At 40.3% G+C, this 13,768-nt stretch overlaps 1 protein-coding gene across 5 annotated transcripts; it reads right to left on the reverse strand.

Moving 5' to 3' along the window:
* Positions 1-2,316: 2,316 nt before the first annotated feature.
* LOC137599255 (hydroxylysine kinase-like) lies at positions 2,317-12,605 on the reverse strand. 5 transcript variants are annotated; one of them, XM_068320074.1, is made up of 7 exons: positions 12,542-12,605; positions 11,928-12,108; positions 6,293-6,382; positions 5,067-5,374; positions 4,510-4,652; positions 3,672-3,852; positions 2,317-2,837 (listed from the first exon to the last, which is right to left on the reverse strand). In XM_068320074.1, the coding sequence occupies exons 4-7, from the start codon at positions 5,368-5,370 to the stop codon at positions 2,374-2,376; spliced, it is 1,092 nt and encodes a 363-aa protein (XP_068176175.1). In that variant the 5' UTR covers positions 5,371-5,374; positions 6,293-6,382; positions 11,928-12,108; positions 12,542-12,605; the 3' UTR covers positions 2,317-2,373. The 5 variants fall into 5 exon arrangements, with proteins under 5 accessions (XP_068176175.1, XP_068176176.1, XP_068176174.1 ...); XM_068320075.1 differs by lacking the exons at positions 11,928-12,108; positions 12,542-12,605 and having other exon boundaries at positions 5,067-5,129; positions 5,226-5,727; positions 6,293-8,427; XM_068320073.1 differs by lacking the exons at positions 11,928-12,108; positions 12,542-12,605 and having other exon boundaries at positions 6,293-8,427.
* Positions 12,606-13,768: the final 1,163 nt, after the last annotated feature.

Raw genomic sequence — 13,768 nt, forward strand, 5'->3', positions numbered from 1 at the left:
AATAATGGCGTCATGGCCTTTACAGTAGCGTGGCATATCTGTCTCACTTTTAGAAACTTGAATTTATATTAAAATTATAATATTATTCAACTTTACTGTTTCATATTTTAGGGACTATCACATTTTACAGCTGCAGATCAGTGCTTTTTGCAGTATAAATTAAAAATAGTTGTGTGCTTCGATTTGAAATGCAGACAGGATTGATAATACTGAGAAGTGGGATTGGTGTATTAAGTCCTTTGATTGCAGCCATTTGTATGTCACCTAAATGTATGTAACATGGATTTACAAAAATGAAAATAAAGGAGGAGTAAGAGAGACAGAAAGGAAGTTATAAGGGAGGCAGTGCACAGGTTCAGGTAAACACCTCTTAGGGCTGCCTGGGCTCAAAGCTACCAATTAAACAGACAGATCACAAATGTGAACAAAAGAATTTCACAAATAGACATTGTGGCATTTTCTGCATAACTGGAGGTCTACTTTATATTGTGACCTGCAGCAGGAGCAGTGGGCAGGTGGTACCTTTGAGTTGGAATGTTGTATTGGAGGAAAATAGTCTGTGTTTATGTTCCTGTGATGTAATCTGTCTGTGTAGGTTCTCAGTTATCCAGGTCGTGGTTATCCAAAGCTGTTTAAGTCAATTCACTGGACTTCTAGAAAGTTCTTGACGGCATTTCGTCTCTCATCCAAGAGACTTCTTCAATTCTGAGGTGGCTGGTCTTGTCCCAGCTTATTAACCCTGTGGGGTGTGGTCAGTGCTATTCACATTTCAACGACCGTCGTTAAAACCCGTCTGGCTCCTCAACGATGGTTGTCAAAGGGGGATTCTGAAATGCGAATTTCAACTTTGTATACTAATGAGGGTCATTAGCGTGACACACATCACCGGAGTCAATCTGCTGAGATAATCTTTTTGGGAGTTTCGAAAGGACATGATTGTAAATGGGCGAAAGGTGATGTCACAGACCACCTCCCCTTCAGAGATGGCTTCTTTCACTCCTCCCTCAAACCATCTGTCTTCCCTGTCCAAGATCTGAACATTGGTATCCTGAAATGAGTGTCTCTCTTCCTGGAGGTGAAGGAAGACTGCTGAGTCCTGTCCTGATGTGTTGGCTCTTCTGTGTTGAGCCATGTGCTTGTGTTGTAGTTGTTTGATTTCCCCTATGTAGACAACTGAGCATTCCTTGCTACATTTAACTTCATACACCTGATTGCTCTTCTGACTGTGTGGTGTGGGGTCGTTTTGGTAGACCAGTCTTTGTTGGAGGGTGTTCCCCATCTTAAAATACACAGGAACCTGCTGTTTGTTGAAGATCCTCCTCAGCCTTTCAGACACTCCATATACAGTACAGTACATCTTCTGTTATGTTCAGCAGTACTGGCTGTTGTACAACAGATGATTTACTGCCTTGAAAATGTAGTTTGCAGTTGTGAATTTTGTCTAACCTATATTATCTAGTTTATTAAAATTGATAAGACTGTCATTAAACGCTAATGATCCATGGTTTTTAAAATGTATTCAGTCTCTTGAGCAATTCTTAGTCTCACTGCAAGCAAATTCCTCAGATTGAAGAGGCTGGTTTGAATTCACATGTTTTTTTGCAATCAGAAGTGTGAATAGGAAATACTAACTGAAGTCCCTCAAGCTACAAGAACTGCAAAAAATGTTTAATTGGGGTTAAGGTCAGGTTTCTGTCAGAAAGACTGACTCAAAGATAAGTGGGATAATGTCTCCATCTAGTGTTCAAATTTCTGTAATTCAGCACCACAATGACGGCGCTTCCCAGAAAATTTTGTTCTTTGTTTATGATTGTAGAATATGTAATTTCGTGACTGTTTAAAGAAGATCCTCTTTTGAATGTCCATATAATTATATTTCCTAAATATTTAAAACTTATCATGATATAGAATTAGGAAGTTTCTATGTCTGTTGGTGTATTGGAACTCGAGTGAGCCAAATCACGTTATATCTCATAACCCCTAGACCTACATCACATCTGTCATGAACCTACATGTTATGTAGGTAGGTTGAAAGCATTTAGTCATAGACTGTATACCCATTCAAACCCATTCTAAACAAAGATTTACATTTTTCTCCACTTAGGTGTTTACCAACTGGCTTCTTGATTGCATTTTTTGAAATGGATCATTTGGGTTCTGTGAATGTCTTTTTCCTGTATCCTACAGACACGCTGCCTCTAACCTTTGAAACCCTAACTTTTTCAAAGAGTTGCAGTGAAATCTAAACAATTTAAGAAGTTAAGCGGAAATGAATACATTTGGATAGCATTTATATGTAATATCTACCAATCTTACTTCTTTTATTCATTCCAAACTTATTTTAAACATACTTTTCACATCACCTTATGCCATCTAAATGACTTTACCCTGATGTTTGTCCTCCTCTGTCCATCCCGCAGCAGTCTGAAACCATATTTTCTCCACATGCTTGCTTCCCAGTTCCCAAAGTTGACTGAGAATCTGGGCATCATTTTTTCTTGTAAACATAAAGTATTCTTTATTTTCTGGATTCTGAATGATCTCATAATTAACTAAAACCACTGACTGGCATAAGCGTGACAGCACCAGCACGTAGAGGCAATCCTTTTCCGGCTTGTTGAGTGGAAGGACACTTTCCCAGCCTGCGAGGACATGTCCACCCACCTCGATGGGGTTTTGGTGCTCTAACATCATGTTCATTATGGTGATGGCTAGCTCGTAGATGAAGCAGCCACTGTTCATGTCACAGAAGTCAAGGATGCCAGATATTCTGTGGCCATCACTCTCATTAGGTTGTACCAGAATATTCATTTGATTTAAGTCAGAATGGTTTAAGCCTTAGGACAGAAAGAAAAAATAGATTTTACAAACCAGCACATATGCAGAAAGTTCCTCATTAATTTTACTAAACCATATTGACCATACTTTCACATAATTTCCAGTGACATAAAACATTTTTAATTATCTATGTTGCCAAAAAAATATTTATGGTGCAAAAAATACATGCTTTACATTTTGAATACTAATTATTATTTAAAAATTGAATACTAATTTTTAAATAATTAATAAAATTTTAAATAATTTGGGTTGCAAAAAATACACACTTTACATTTTGAATACTAATTATGCCCAGACATGTTCAAACTGGCAGCACAGAAGATTAATGCAGTCATCACTGATTTAAATTGAAAGCTAAAATTGTTTGCAATTTATTATCTGACTAAATGTGAAATGTTATCACAATATCGTCTTTTGTGACTCCACTGCTATTTAAATTGCTTGAATATGTTTTACCCTAAAACAACACTTCTCTGTTCTCTTATGATCATTTTTTTAACAAGCGCTGTACCATAAATCTTTAAAGGAGTTGAAGATAAACATCTTCTCAAAACGACTTATCACCTCTCTTTCTAAAGCTTCTCAAAGGTAGTTGCTGGACAGTTTTGTGATTTTCTACATGCAATTCTATAGCTTATATGAGGTTTTCCAATTAACCTTGGAGCTCATAATTACACAGAGACAAACTTGAATAGGATCAACAAATTAATGGGAAATTGACTATTTTCTTCTAGCTACAGCAGTTGATTTCTGTAAATGATTGATGTAAATGCATTAAAATCCCTCTAGAATGATGATCGCAATGACAGAGATGATAACGTGTTTATACTCACATTTGCGGAAATAGGAGAGTTTGGGGATCACAGAGGTATTGAACTGATGAATGACAGATTTTACAACCTCCTGAAGAGGATCTCCGTCGAAGAAATTAATATATGCCTCCAGCATGGGAATCCTGGACAGATGCCATATGAAGTTGTCTCTCTGCAACATGCTAAGATAAGGATGCTCCAGCTGGGAACAGGCCAACAATACAGATAAACAAAAAACAAAGCAGCAGTATGGACAACTTTTTCTATTTAAAGATTAACTTCTAATGCTATACATTGGGGCTGAACGTGAATTTAATTCAAAATCATAATTATTACAAACATTTGCACCAGCTATTATTAAATTAAATGTACTATTTAATTTAATAATAATTAATTTAATATTTTTGATATACGGTCCAAATGTTCCCAAATGATGGACACATTCTTGTTTTTGAACCGAGACACCTTTTATAATTTTGCTTTATTTCCCAGCTCATTTGTGCATTATCCAAGTAGATTCTAAGAAAAGTATATTTGTCAAATAAGTAGCAGACCAGTGCAGTCAGCATTGCTGTTGCCTCACAGCAAGTTTACAAGTTCAGTTCCTCTCTGTGTGAAATTTGCATGTTCTTGCCTGTAACAATCGTCTCTTTTTCAAGTAGATAACTGCATGAATTAACAAATGAATTACGGACTCTTTGACCTAGCACCAATACAGAAAATGATAATGCCACTTACAATTTAAAAAGGATGTCTCAAGATACAACTTTGTCACAACAATCCAGGCCTTCTTTAAACCAGATCTTGTGACATGACAAAAAAGTAACTGATCTTCAGAAGAGGTTAATTTTCACTGTACCTTTTGCAAAATTGTGTCCATTTGAGCTGCCATCTTGCCAGTTTCATACAGTAATTGTGATGTTACAGAAACCTTGCAAACCATGGTCCCAGTCAAATAAGTCAACAATCGCACCAGGTACTTCTGACAGCCATATCCATAATCTGTCAAAGTTACAAAAAACAAAAACAGCAACAAAAAAACAGCAACATTAGATCCATTCATATCTTAATTTTCTACACTGTGGCTGACAGTTTACCTTTGTTAGCAATGACACACAATATAAAAACAAAATCTCAACTTCAATGCTTCGCCCATTTTACAAATGCTCACGAATGTACATATTTGGCTCGGGGAAAAACAAGTCTCTGAAGCAACATTTTTGAATAACAGGCTGGATGCCCAAAATTTTTCTCAGAACATTCCACAGGTAAAGAAACTTACTTGTAAAACATGATTATAAACATGACAAACGTTCTTAGGATGCTTTGGAAATGCATGGTCAGTTAACATCAATTAACTCACTGTCGTTCATTTTTGATTTAAATCATGTCTCATCTGTGTGACTGGTTTCATACCTAATTCTTCTAGGCTCATTAACTGTCCAAAGATGGTTGGCAGAGCTGTTTGGGTAGGATATCCTTTGTCATGCAGGAAGGACATGGCAGACGTCTGAACATCAATCAGAGCAGGGTTCTTGCTGTCCTTTGAGTTCATTATCTTCAGGATGTACTCACCACCCTCACTGGCCGCCACATGGAAATTTTGATCTTCATAACTTGGCAGCGAATAAATTTCTAATGGTGTCAGCCTGTAGAGCCTCTTCATGAGCTCAACCACCTGAGACTGGCTGAATTTGGGCTGGAGATGTTTCTCTGACATATTGCTGCACGAAAATTTGGAGACAAGGTTGTGTTTGACAAAGCAGCAGTTTAATGATATGATTTTATTGATTTGCATGCTGTAACAGTTTGTACAAGGAGACCTAGGACCCAGAGGCAGAATAGAAGAAGTCTGATTTAATTATAACCAAAAAGAAATGAAAATCAACTTTTGAGAAAAATAGAATATACACAAAGCATGAGCTAGGATATAGGAACAAAGGGTTGAAGAACAAATAAAACTCTCAGACAGACAGATATAATTCCTTCCCATGGTTTTCGTTTCCCTGTGTTTTGTCTTCTCAGTGTGATAACTCCTATTGTTTCTGATCCTTGGTGGATCATCTGTCTGCAACATCTGCAGACAGATAATGCAGGAGCTGAAATGGGTTAGAGGTGAACAGTTTCACTCCTGATTGAGTAAGATGAAGTCCATCAGCCAAAAAATGTTAAAAATTGTGTGGGCAGCACGTACAGATATTTATTTCCGTGCTAAATCAAAGGCTTTTTTAATGTACTTTATTAATCCCCTTGGGCACATAATTTTCCCACTGTATAATTTTCAAAAGGCTTTAGGAAATTAACATAACCATAAGTTTAGTACCTGGCATATGCAGGTGTATACATGACCTCGGGAAGCACCTAAAAAAAATCAGGGCCTGATTGTAGTGGCTGACGGACTGAATGGTTATAACTTTACATCTTATATCCTGGCTGAAGAACTGTTGAAAAGGAAGGTTAACATGTTTCCCCAACATTGCATTGCCTTTGTAACATAGAGTGACATAAACAAGGACTGGAACAGTGGATCATTTTGGAACTCATCAAAAGAGGATTTTCCTGGAGCAACTGGGTTATAAGTTGCTGAAAATTCATATTAGGAGAGGACAGAGTCTCCAAAGAGACTGTTTTTGATGACTCACCTAATTTCTCTGGTCGTTCAAACTGCAAGCAGGAAACGTGGAACGTGCTTGGTCTGTCCCAACAGAAATGATGCAGGAGTAAGAAGTTTTCTTAAGACAGGACCAAATGTAATGTTATAAATATGTATTTACTGAATCAAATCATAAATAGATTCAGTGGGATTCCTCATTATCTTATTAAATTTCAAAAATAAAATGATTCAAATCTGTAGAAGCCCATCCATAGATGTGAAGAAACAATAGTAGTCAGAGAACCTGTCTGTTATGGTAGAAATTACTATGCATAAAGTATTATTTATGGCATGTCAACCTGATGTCTGTCTATGTGTCTGTGTGTGTGTTTAACTCAGTAAATGTGTGAGAACCTTGAGCCCAAGGAATGTGTGTGCGTATCAAAATGTAGAAACTCTGGCCAGCAGTTTCCACATTCAACAACTTTATATGGTAATCATTCAAATAGATTATATGAGAATTGAATTTAAAAATGTGTAATTAAAAATAATCTTCTATAAATGAAAACAAGTGCAGCAAGTGCAAAATGCAAGAAAGATGACTGCACTCTATGTACTCACCCACCACAAAAGGGTGGGGTACACTGTCTGGCTACCTGAATGACAAATAATATGCTGTTCATAATCTGTTCATATTCTGTCAAACTTTTCATGACTATGCAACTCTGTTAGTTACTATCTCATATATCTCAATAACTTTTATGTGTCCCTTACGGATGTTCTGATGATAATGTTCTGTTTTACAAATAAAATACTTTGATTTTTTTACATTCTGCTTAATTTAAAGGGTCATTCATATAGTCAACAAAACATGTCAAACATTTACCATTCACAAATAGTTATTTTCCTCGTTCATTCTGTCACGTCTTACTTGAATTGTAACTGTAGTACCCACATCATTTGCAATGGTACTGTGCTATTAAGGACAGCCCGAAGGCTACACACTCACTGCTGTACAGAGCACTGTTGATCTTTATTCAAAACATATTAACATAGATAAAGGAATTATTGCATAAAGGAATTAAAAGTTTTGTCAAAGTCAGACCAACCTTAGCCTGGGATAACAGTTGAAAATGAGTATAAGTAAGAAAGGCAGGTTCATTACTTACCTTATACCTATCGAGGTTCAAGTCTTTTTCTTTCTCTTATTCTCTTGTTGTTGTCTCGTCTCCTTCTCTCTCTCTCTCTCTCTCTCTCTCTCTCTCTCTCTCTCTCTCTCTCTCTCTCTCTCTCTCTCTCTCCTCTCTTTGTGTGTGTCTGAGTGTGCTGAGAAGTCATATCAGAGCTCTCCTGACACATAGGAGCTTAATATCAGCTTTTATACACTTATGCATATACTTATTTCATACACTTTTAAAAACAAAAATTCTATGACATAAGTTTGATATTTTTCTATCAAAGACGACCAGAGAAGAACTTTAGATTCTGCTGCCCACATACATCCCTCTGGTAAAGAGGTTGCTGGTTACAACCCTGCAGGTCAGGAGACGCAAGGACTGCTTCCAGACCACAAACTGAGATGTAATTGTGGGCTCACAAGGGGAGGTCTTTGACGGGTGTTCTTATAACAAGTGATATGAACTTCTGTGTGGACACGGTGATCCCTGGCAGAACAGTCAAGTGAAACTCTATCAATAAACCCTGGGTAACCAAGAAGGTCAAGGCTTTCTTGAGCAGGAAAAAGTAGATGTTCAGACGTGGGAATGAGGACATGAGGGAGGCTCAAGAAGAAGTAAAACTCAGCCTGAGGGAGGCCAAAACAGACTGTAGGAGGAAACTGTAGAACCAGCTGGGGCATAACCAGGTGCAGAATGTCTTGATAGGTATGAGGACCATCACAGGCTACAGCAGGAAGCGTAGTGGAGGGGAAAACGGAGCAAGGTGATGAACTGAACACCTTTTTATCTAGTTCAGTTGCCCAACAACTCCTTGCTCCCAGACTTCCTCCAGCTCCATGGACCTCATCTCTTTCCAGTGAGGGTTGGACTCCGCCAAGGCTGCCCTTTGTCACCAATTCTATTCATAACTTTTATGGACAGAATCTCTAGGCGCAGCCAAGGCGTTGAGGGTGTCCGGTTTGGTGGCCTCAGTATCACGTCCCTGCTTTTTGCAGACGACGTGGTGCTGTTGGCTTCATCAAGCCGTGATCTCCAACTCTCACTGGAGCGGTTCGCAGCTGAGTGTGAAGCGGTTGGGATGAGAATCAGCACCTCCAAATCTGAGACCATGGTCCTCAGTCGGAAAAGGGTGGAGTGCCCTCTCCAGGTTGGGGATGAGATCCTGCCCCAAGTGGAGGAGTTCAAGTATCTTGGGGTCTCGTTCACGATTGAGGGTACAATGGAACGGGAGATCGACAGACGGATCGGTGCAGCGTCTGCAGTGATGCGGACTCTGTATCGATCCGTCGTGGTGAAGAAGGAGCTGAGCCAAAAGGCAAAGCTCTCGATTTACCGGTCGATCTACGTTCCTGCCCTCACCTATGGTCACGAGCTGTGGGTCGTGACCGAAAGAACGAGATCCCGGATACAAGCGGCCGAAATGAGTTTCCTCCGCAGGGTGTCCGGGCTCTCCCTTAGAGATAGGGTGAGAAGTTCGGTCATCCGGGAGGGACTCAGAGTCGAGCCGCTACTCCTCCGCATCAAGAGGAGCCAGATGAGGTGGCTCGGGCATCTGGTTAGGATGCCTCCTGGACGCCTCCCTGGTGAGGTGTTCCGGGCACGTCCTACCGGGAGGAGGCCCCAGGGATGACCCAGGACACGCTGGAGAGACTATGTCTCCCGGCTGGCCTGGGAACGCCTTGGGATTCTCCCGGAGGAGCTGGACGAAGTGGCTAGGGAGAGGGAAGTCTGGGCTTCCCTGCTTAAGCTGCTGCCCCCGCGACCCGACCCCGGATAAGCGGAAGAGAATGGATGGATGGATGGATGGATGTTAGAATCATGAGGTGGGCTACTCCAATCATGGATTTTGATGAAAAGAGTTGGTGAAGGGTTAATAAGAAGATCAATACAATCACTTTAGTTTCATGGTGGCTACAAAGATTGCTTTAAACTATAAAGGTATTTTATTATTTTATTATTTTGTCTACATTTGAATACATTTTGACACAATTACCATGTGAATTTATGGGTTTGGACCAAACGTCTTGTGAGGTAATAATGACTTATACATTTATTCTTTTCCTTTCGGCTTTTCTCTTCAGGGGTCTCCACAGCAAATCAGTTGCCTCTATCTAACCCTGTCTTCTGCATCCTCTTCTCTCACAGCAACTACCTTCATGTCTTCTTTCACTATATCCATAAACCTCCTCTTTGGTCTTCGTCTAGGCCTCCTGTCTGGCAGTTCAAAACTCAGCATCCTTCTACCAATATATTCATTATTTCTCCTCTGGACATGTCCAAACCATCTCAGTCCGGCCTCTGACTTTATCTGACTTTGCACACCTTTCTTTTTAGCTGAAACTCTTCTATCACACATCACACCTGACACTTTTCTCCACACGTTCCACCCTGCCTGTACACGCTTCTTCACCTCTTTTCCACACTCTCTATTACTCTGGACTGTTGACCCTAAATACTTAAAATCTTCCATCTTCTTGATCTCTTCTCCCTGTAACTTCACTCTTCCACTTGGGTCCCTCTCATTCACATACATGTTCTCTGTCTTACTGCGGCTAACCTTCATTCCTCTCCTTTCCGGGACAAACCTCCACCTCTCTAGCTTCTTCTCCATCTTTTCCCTGCTCTCACTACAGATCACAATGTCATCTGTAAAGATCATAGTCCATGGAGATACCTGTCTAACCTCGTCTGTCAGCCTGTCCATCACCATAGCAAACAAGAAGAGGCTCAGAGCTGATCCCTGATGCAGTCCCACCTCCACCTTGAACTCCTCTGTCACACCTACAGCACACCTAACCACTGTCTTACAGTCCTCATACATCTCCTGTACCGCTCTAACATATTTCTCTGCCACTCCAGACTTCCTCATACAATACCACAGTTCCTCTCTGGGCACCCTGTCAAAAGCTTTCTCCAGATCCACAAAAACACAATGCAGCTCCCTCTGGCCTTCTCTGTACTTCTCTATCAACATTTTCGAAGCAAATACTGCATCTGAAGTACTCCTTTTTGGCATGAAACCATACTGCTGCTCACAAATGCTCACTTCTGCCCTTAGTCTAGCTTCCACTACTCTTTCCCATAACTCCATTGTATGGCTCATCAGCTTTATTCCTCTGTAGTTGCCACAACTTTGCCCATCTCCCTTGTTCTTAAAAATGGGCAACAGCACACTTCTCCTCCATTCCAAGATCCTTTTGAACAAGCCAATCAGAAACTCTACTGCCACCTCTCTTAGACACGTCCATACCTACACAGGTATATCATCAGGACCAAGTGCCTTTCCACCCTTCATCCTCTTCACTGCCCTCCTCACTTCATCCTGACTAATCTTTGCTACTTCCTGGTCCACAACAGTCACCTCTTCTAGTCTTTGTTCTCTCTCGTTTTCCTCGTTCATCAACTCTTCAAAGTACTGTTTCCATCTTTCCATAACACTACTGGCACCTGTCAATACATGTCCATCCCTATCTTTAATCACCCTGACCTGCTGTACGTCCTTTCCATCTCTGTCTCTCTGTCTTGCCAACCTGTATAGATCAGTCTGTCCCTCTTTACTGTCCAGCTTAGCATACAAGTCATCATAAGCCCCTTGTTTGGCCTTTGCTACCTCTACTTTCACCTTACGCTGCATCTCCCTGTACTCCTGTCTACTCTCCTCAGTCCTCTCAGTGTCCCACTTGTTCTTAGCTAACCTCTTTCTCTATATATACTCCTATACCTCCTCATTCCACCACCAAGTCTCCTTATCTATTTTCCTTCCAGATGACACACCAAGTACTCTCCTACCTGTCTCCCTGATCACATTAGCTGTAGTTGTCCAGTCATCTGGAAGTACCTCCTGACCACGCAGAGTCTGTCTTAATTCCTTCCTAAAAGTCATGCAACACTCTTTCTTTTTCAGCTTCCACCATTTCGTCCACTGCTCTGCCTTTGCCCTCTTCATCTCCCTCACCACCAGAGTCATCCTACACACCACCATCCTATACTGTTTGGCTACACTCTTGCCTACCAGTACTTTGCAGTTACTGATCTTCAGATTACACCGTCTAAACAAGATGTAGTCTACCTGTGTGCTCCGACCACCACTCTTATAGGTCACCCTATGTTCCTGCCTCTTCTGGAATAGGTATTCACTATAGCTGTTTCCACCCTTTTTGCAAAGTCAACTATCATCTGCCCTTCTGTATTCCTCTCCTGGATACCAGACAAGCCCATCACCTCCTCATCACCTCTTTCCTGCACCGACATGTCCACTGAAGTCTGCACCAATGACAATTCTCTCACTTCTATGCTCGAATATTGACTAATAATGACTTCTACATTTAAACTGCCAAATTCTGCTGTTTGTCAGAGTCATTGAGTTGACATTTGCTTCAAAGTCAAATGAATTAGGCTGATGAATGAGAAATCAACAAATATATGTTTTTGGCCGTAGCTATCACTGGTGTAGATGCATGAAAACACCATATAAAAGACACTTTACTGAGTAAAATTTATACTCACACTTCCGGAAATCAGAGCATTTGGGTGTTACCAATTTCAGGTATTGATGGATGACTGACTTCACAACCTTCTGAAGAGGTTCTCCATCTAAAATATCGATGTATAGCTCCAGACAGGGAATATTGGACAGATTCCATATAAAGTTCTTTCTCTGCAACACACTAAGATGGGGGTGTTCAAACTGGAAAAACAAAACCATTGCACAGAGAAGCAGTGGACAAAAACAAAGTTTTGGTGATTGTTAATTGTTTTGTTTCCAATTTCGTCATGGGATGCATAACAATCATTCTGCTGGAGGCAATTCCTGATTTTGGTGTTGGCTCCGTTTTGCCCTGTTTATGCTTGTTATGCCTGGTACGAAATTTATGTGGAGGTGGTTTAATGTGTGACTTCACAACCCCCGGCAAACTTAGCTTACCGTCCACGCACTCTTTTCAAAATCACAAATGTGTTTTGAAAAAACACATTTTTACACAGATTTAAATTACGCCACAAAACAATCTTTAAGTATTGTTTTAAGACTAGAGACTTCAGAGATTTTAACACCAGATTTGTTGAGATTACAAATAAGTAAAACAGAAAAATATAACTTATCATTGTTTGTGTTATTATACCTCTTTCAGGGTTATATCCATTTTGACTGCCATCTTGCCGGTTTTTACAGTAAATGTGGTGTTAAAACAGTCTTGGAAATCATAGTTCCAGTCACATGTCAACAATCGCACCAGGTACTTCTGACATCAGTTGCCACAATCTGTCAGTTGGTGAAAAAAAAAAAACATTTCTATTAATATTTTATTACTTTTATTTTTCCCAGAAGCAGACTCTGCATATTAAATAAGTAAACGTGTTTTGTAATGTCATTCTGCTGTCTCAACAGACTTTACAGAGCTGGTCATTTTTTCTAGGCCATTTGTTTGTTCTGTGGTTTTGTTGGTTGCAACTTCCTTGAAAGACCTGCTGTGTAGATAAGGACATATTAAACCGTAAGGCTTTGAAGCAACACCCATACTTTAGCAGAGCGCTGTTTACCTCTTCATTTTGAATCACTATTCATACTTGCCCTTTTGACAGGTGCCTTTTCCTTTAACATTAGCTCCTTTCCCAATCTCACCATTAGTTAGCTTTCTTTCTTCAGTTAGCCTGTTAACATTCATCTACAGCTGCGCAATGACCGCCCAGCACAACCCCTGATTTGTCAATACAAATTCGTTACGTCACTGTGTTGATTTTTGACTACGTTGGGTGCGCTTGGGTTATAATACTAATACATTTGTTTTCATATGTTTGGTATGAAGTCTGATATGCATGTTAACTAACACACTAACCATGAGTGAAAATATAATTTCCCTACGGGGATCATTAAAGTGTACTTCTTCTTCTCCTTCTGCAATATTCCGATGGTAGGGTAGGAATTGGGCATCAACAACATGAAAGCATGGAGCCATTTTGTATCAATGGTTCAGGCTGGTTGTGAAATGGTGTGGGGGATAATTTCGTGGCGCACTTTTGGGCCCCTTAGTACCAGTCGAGCATTGTTGCAACGCCACAGCCTACCTGAGTATTGCTGCTGACCATGTCTATTCTTTTATGACCACAGTGTACCCATCTTCAGATGGCTACTTCAGGGAAGGATAAAGTGCCATGTCATAAAGCTCGAGTCATCTCAGGCTGACTTCTTGAACATGACTTCACTGTATGCAAATGGTCCCCGCAGTCACCAGATCTCAATCCAATACAGCAATTTGGGATTTGGTGGAATGGGAAATTTGTTATCATGGATGCAAATCAATGGATCGACAAATCTGCAGGAACTGTGTGACGCTTGAGCAAGGCGCCGT

The sequence above is a fragment of the Antennarius striatus genome, chromosome 7 (assembly GCF_040054535.1).
Source record: "Antennarius striatus isolate MH-2024 chromosome 7, ASM4005453v1, whole genome shotgun sequence".
Lineage (NCBI taxonomy): Eukaryota > Metazoa > Chordata > Actinopteri > Lophiiformes > Antennariidae > Antennarius > Antennarius striatus.

Excerpts from the sequence above, each read along its gene's own strand:
- LOC137599255 (XM_068320071.1), bottom strand. The coding sequence starts at position 5,448 with ATGCAAATCAATAAAATCATATCATTAAACTGCTGCTTTGTCAAACAC. Across the intron at positions 3,853-4,509 it reads TGGACACAATTTTGCAAAAG|CTGGAGCATCCTTATCTTAG; the intron begins GTACAGTGAAAA and ends GCCTGTTCCCAG. Across the intron at positions 2,838-3,671 it reads ACTCTCCTATTTCCGCAAAT|GCTTAAACCATTCTGACTTA; the intron begins GTGAGTATAAAC and ends TTCTGTCCTAAG.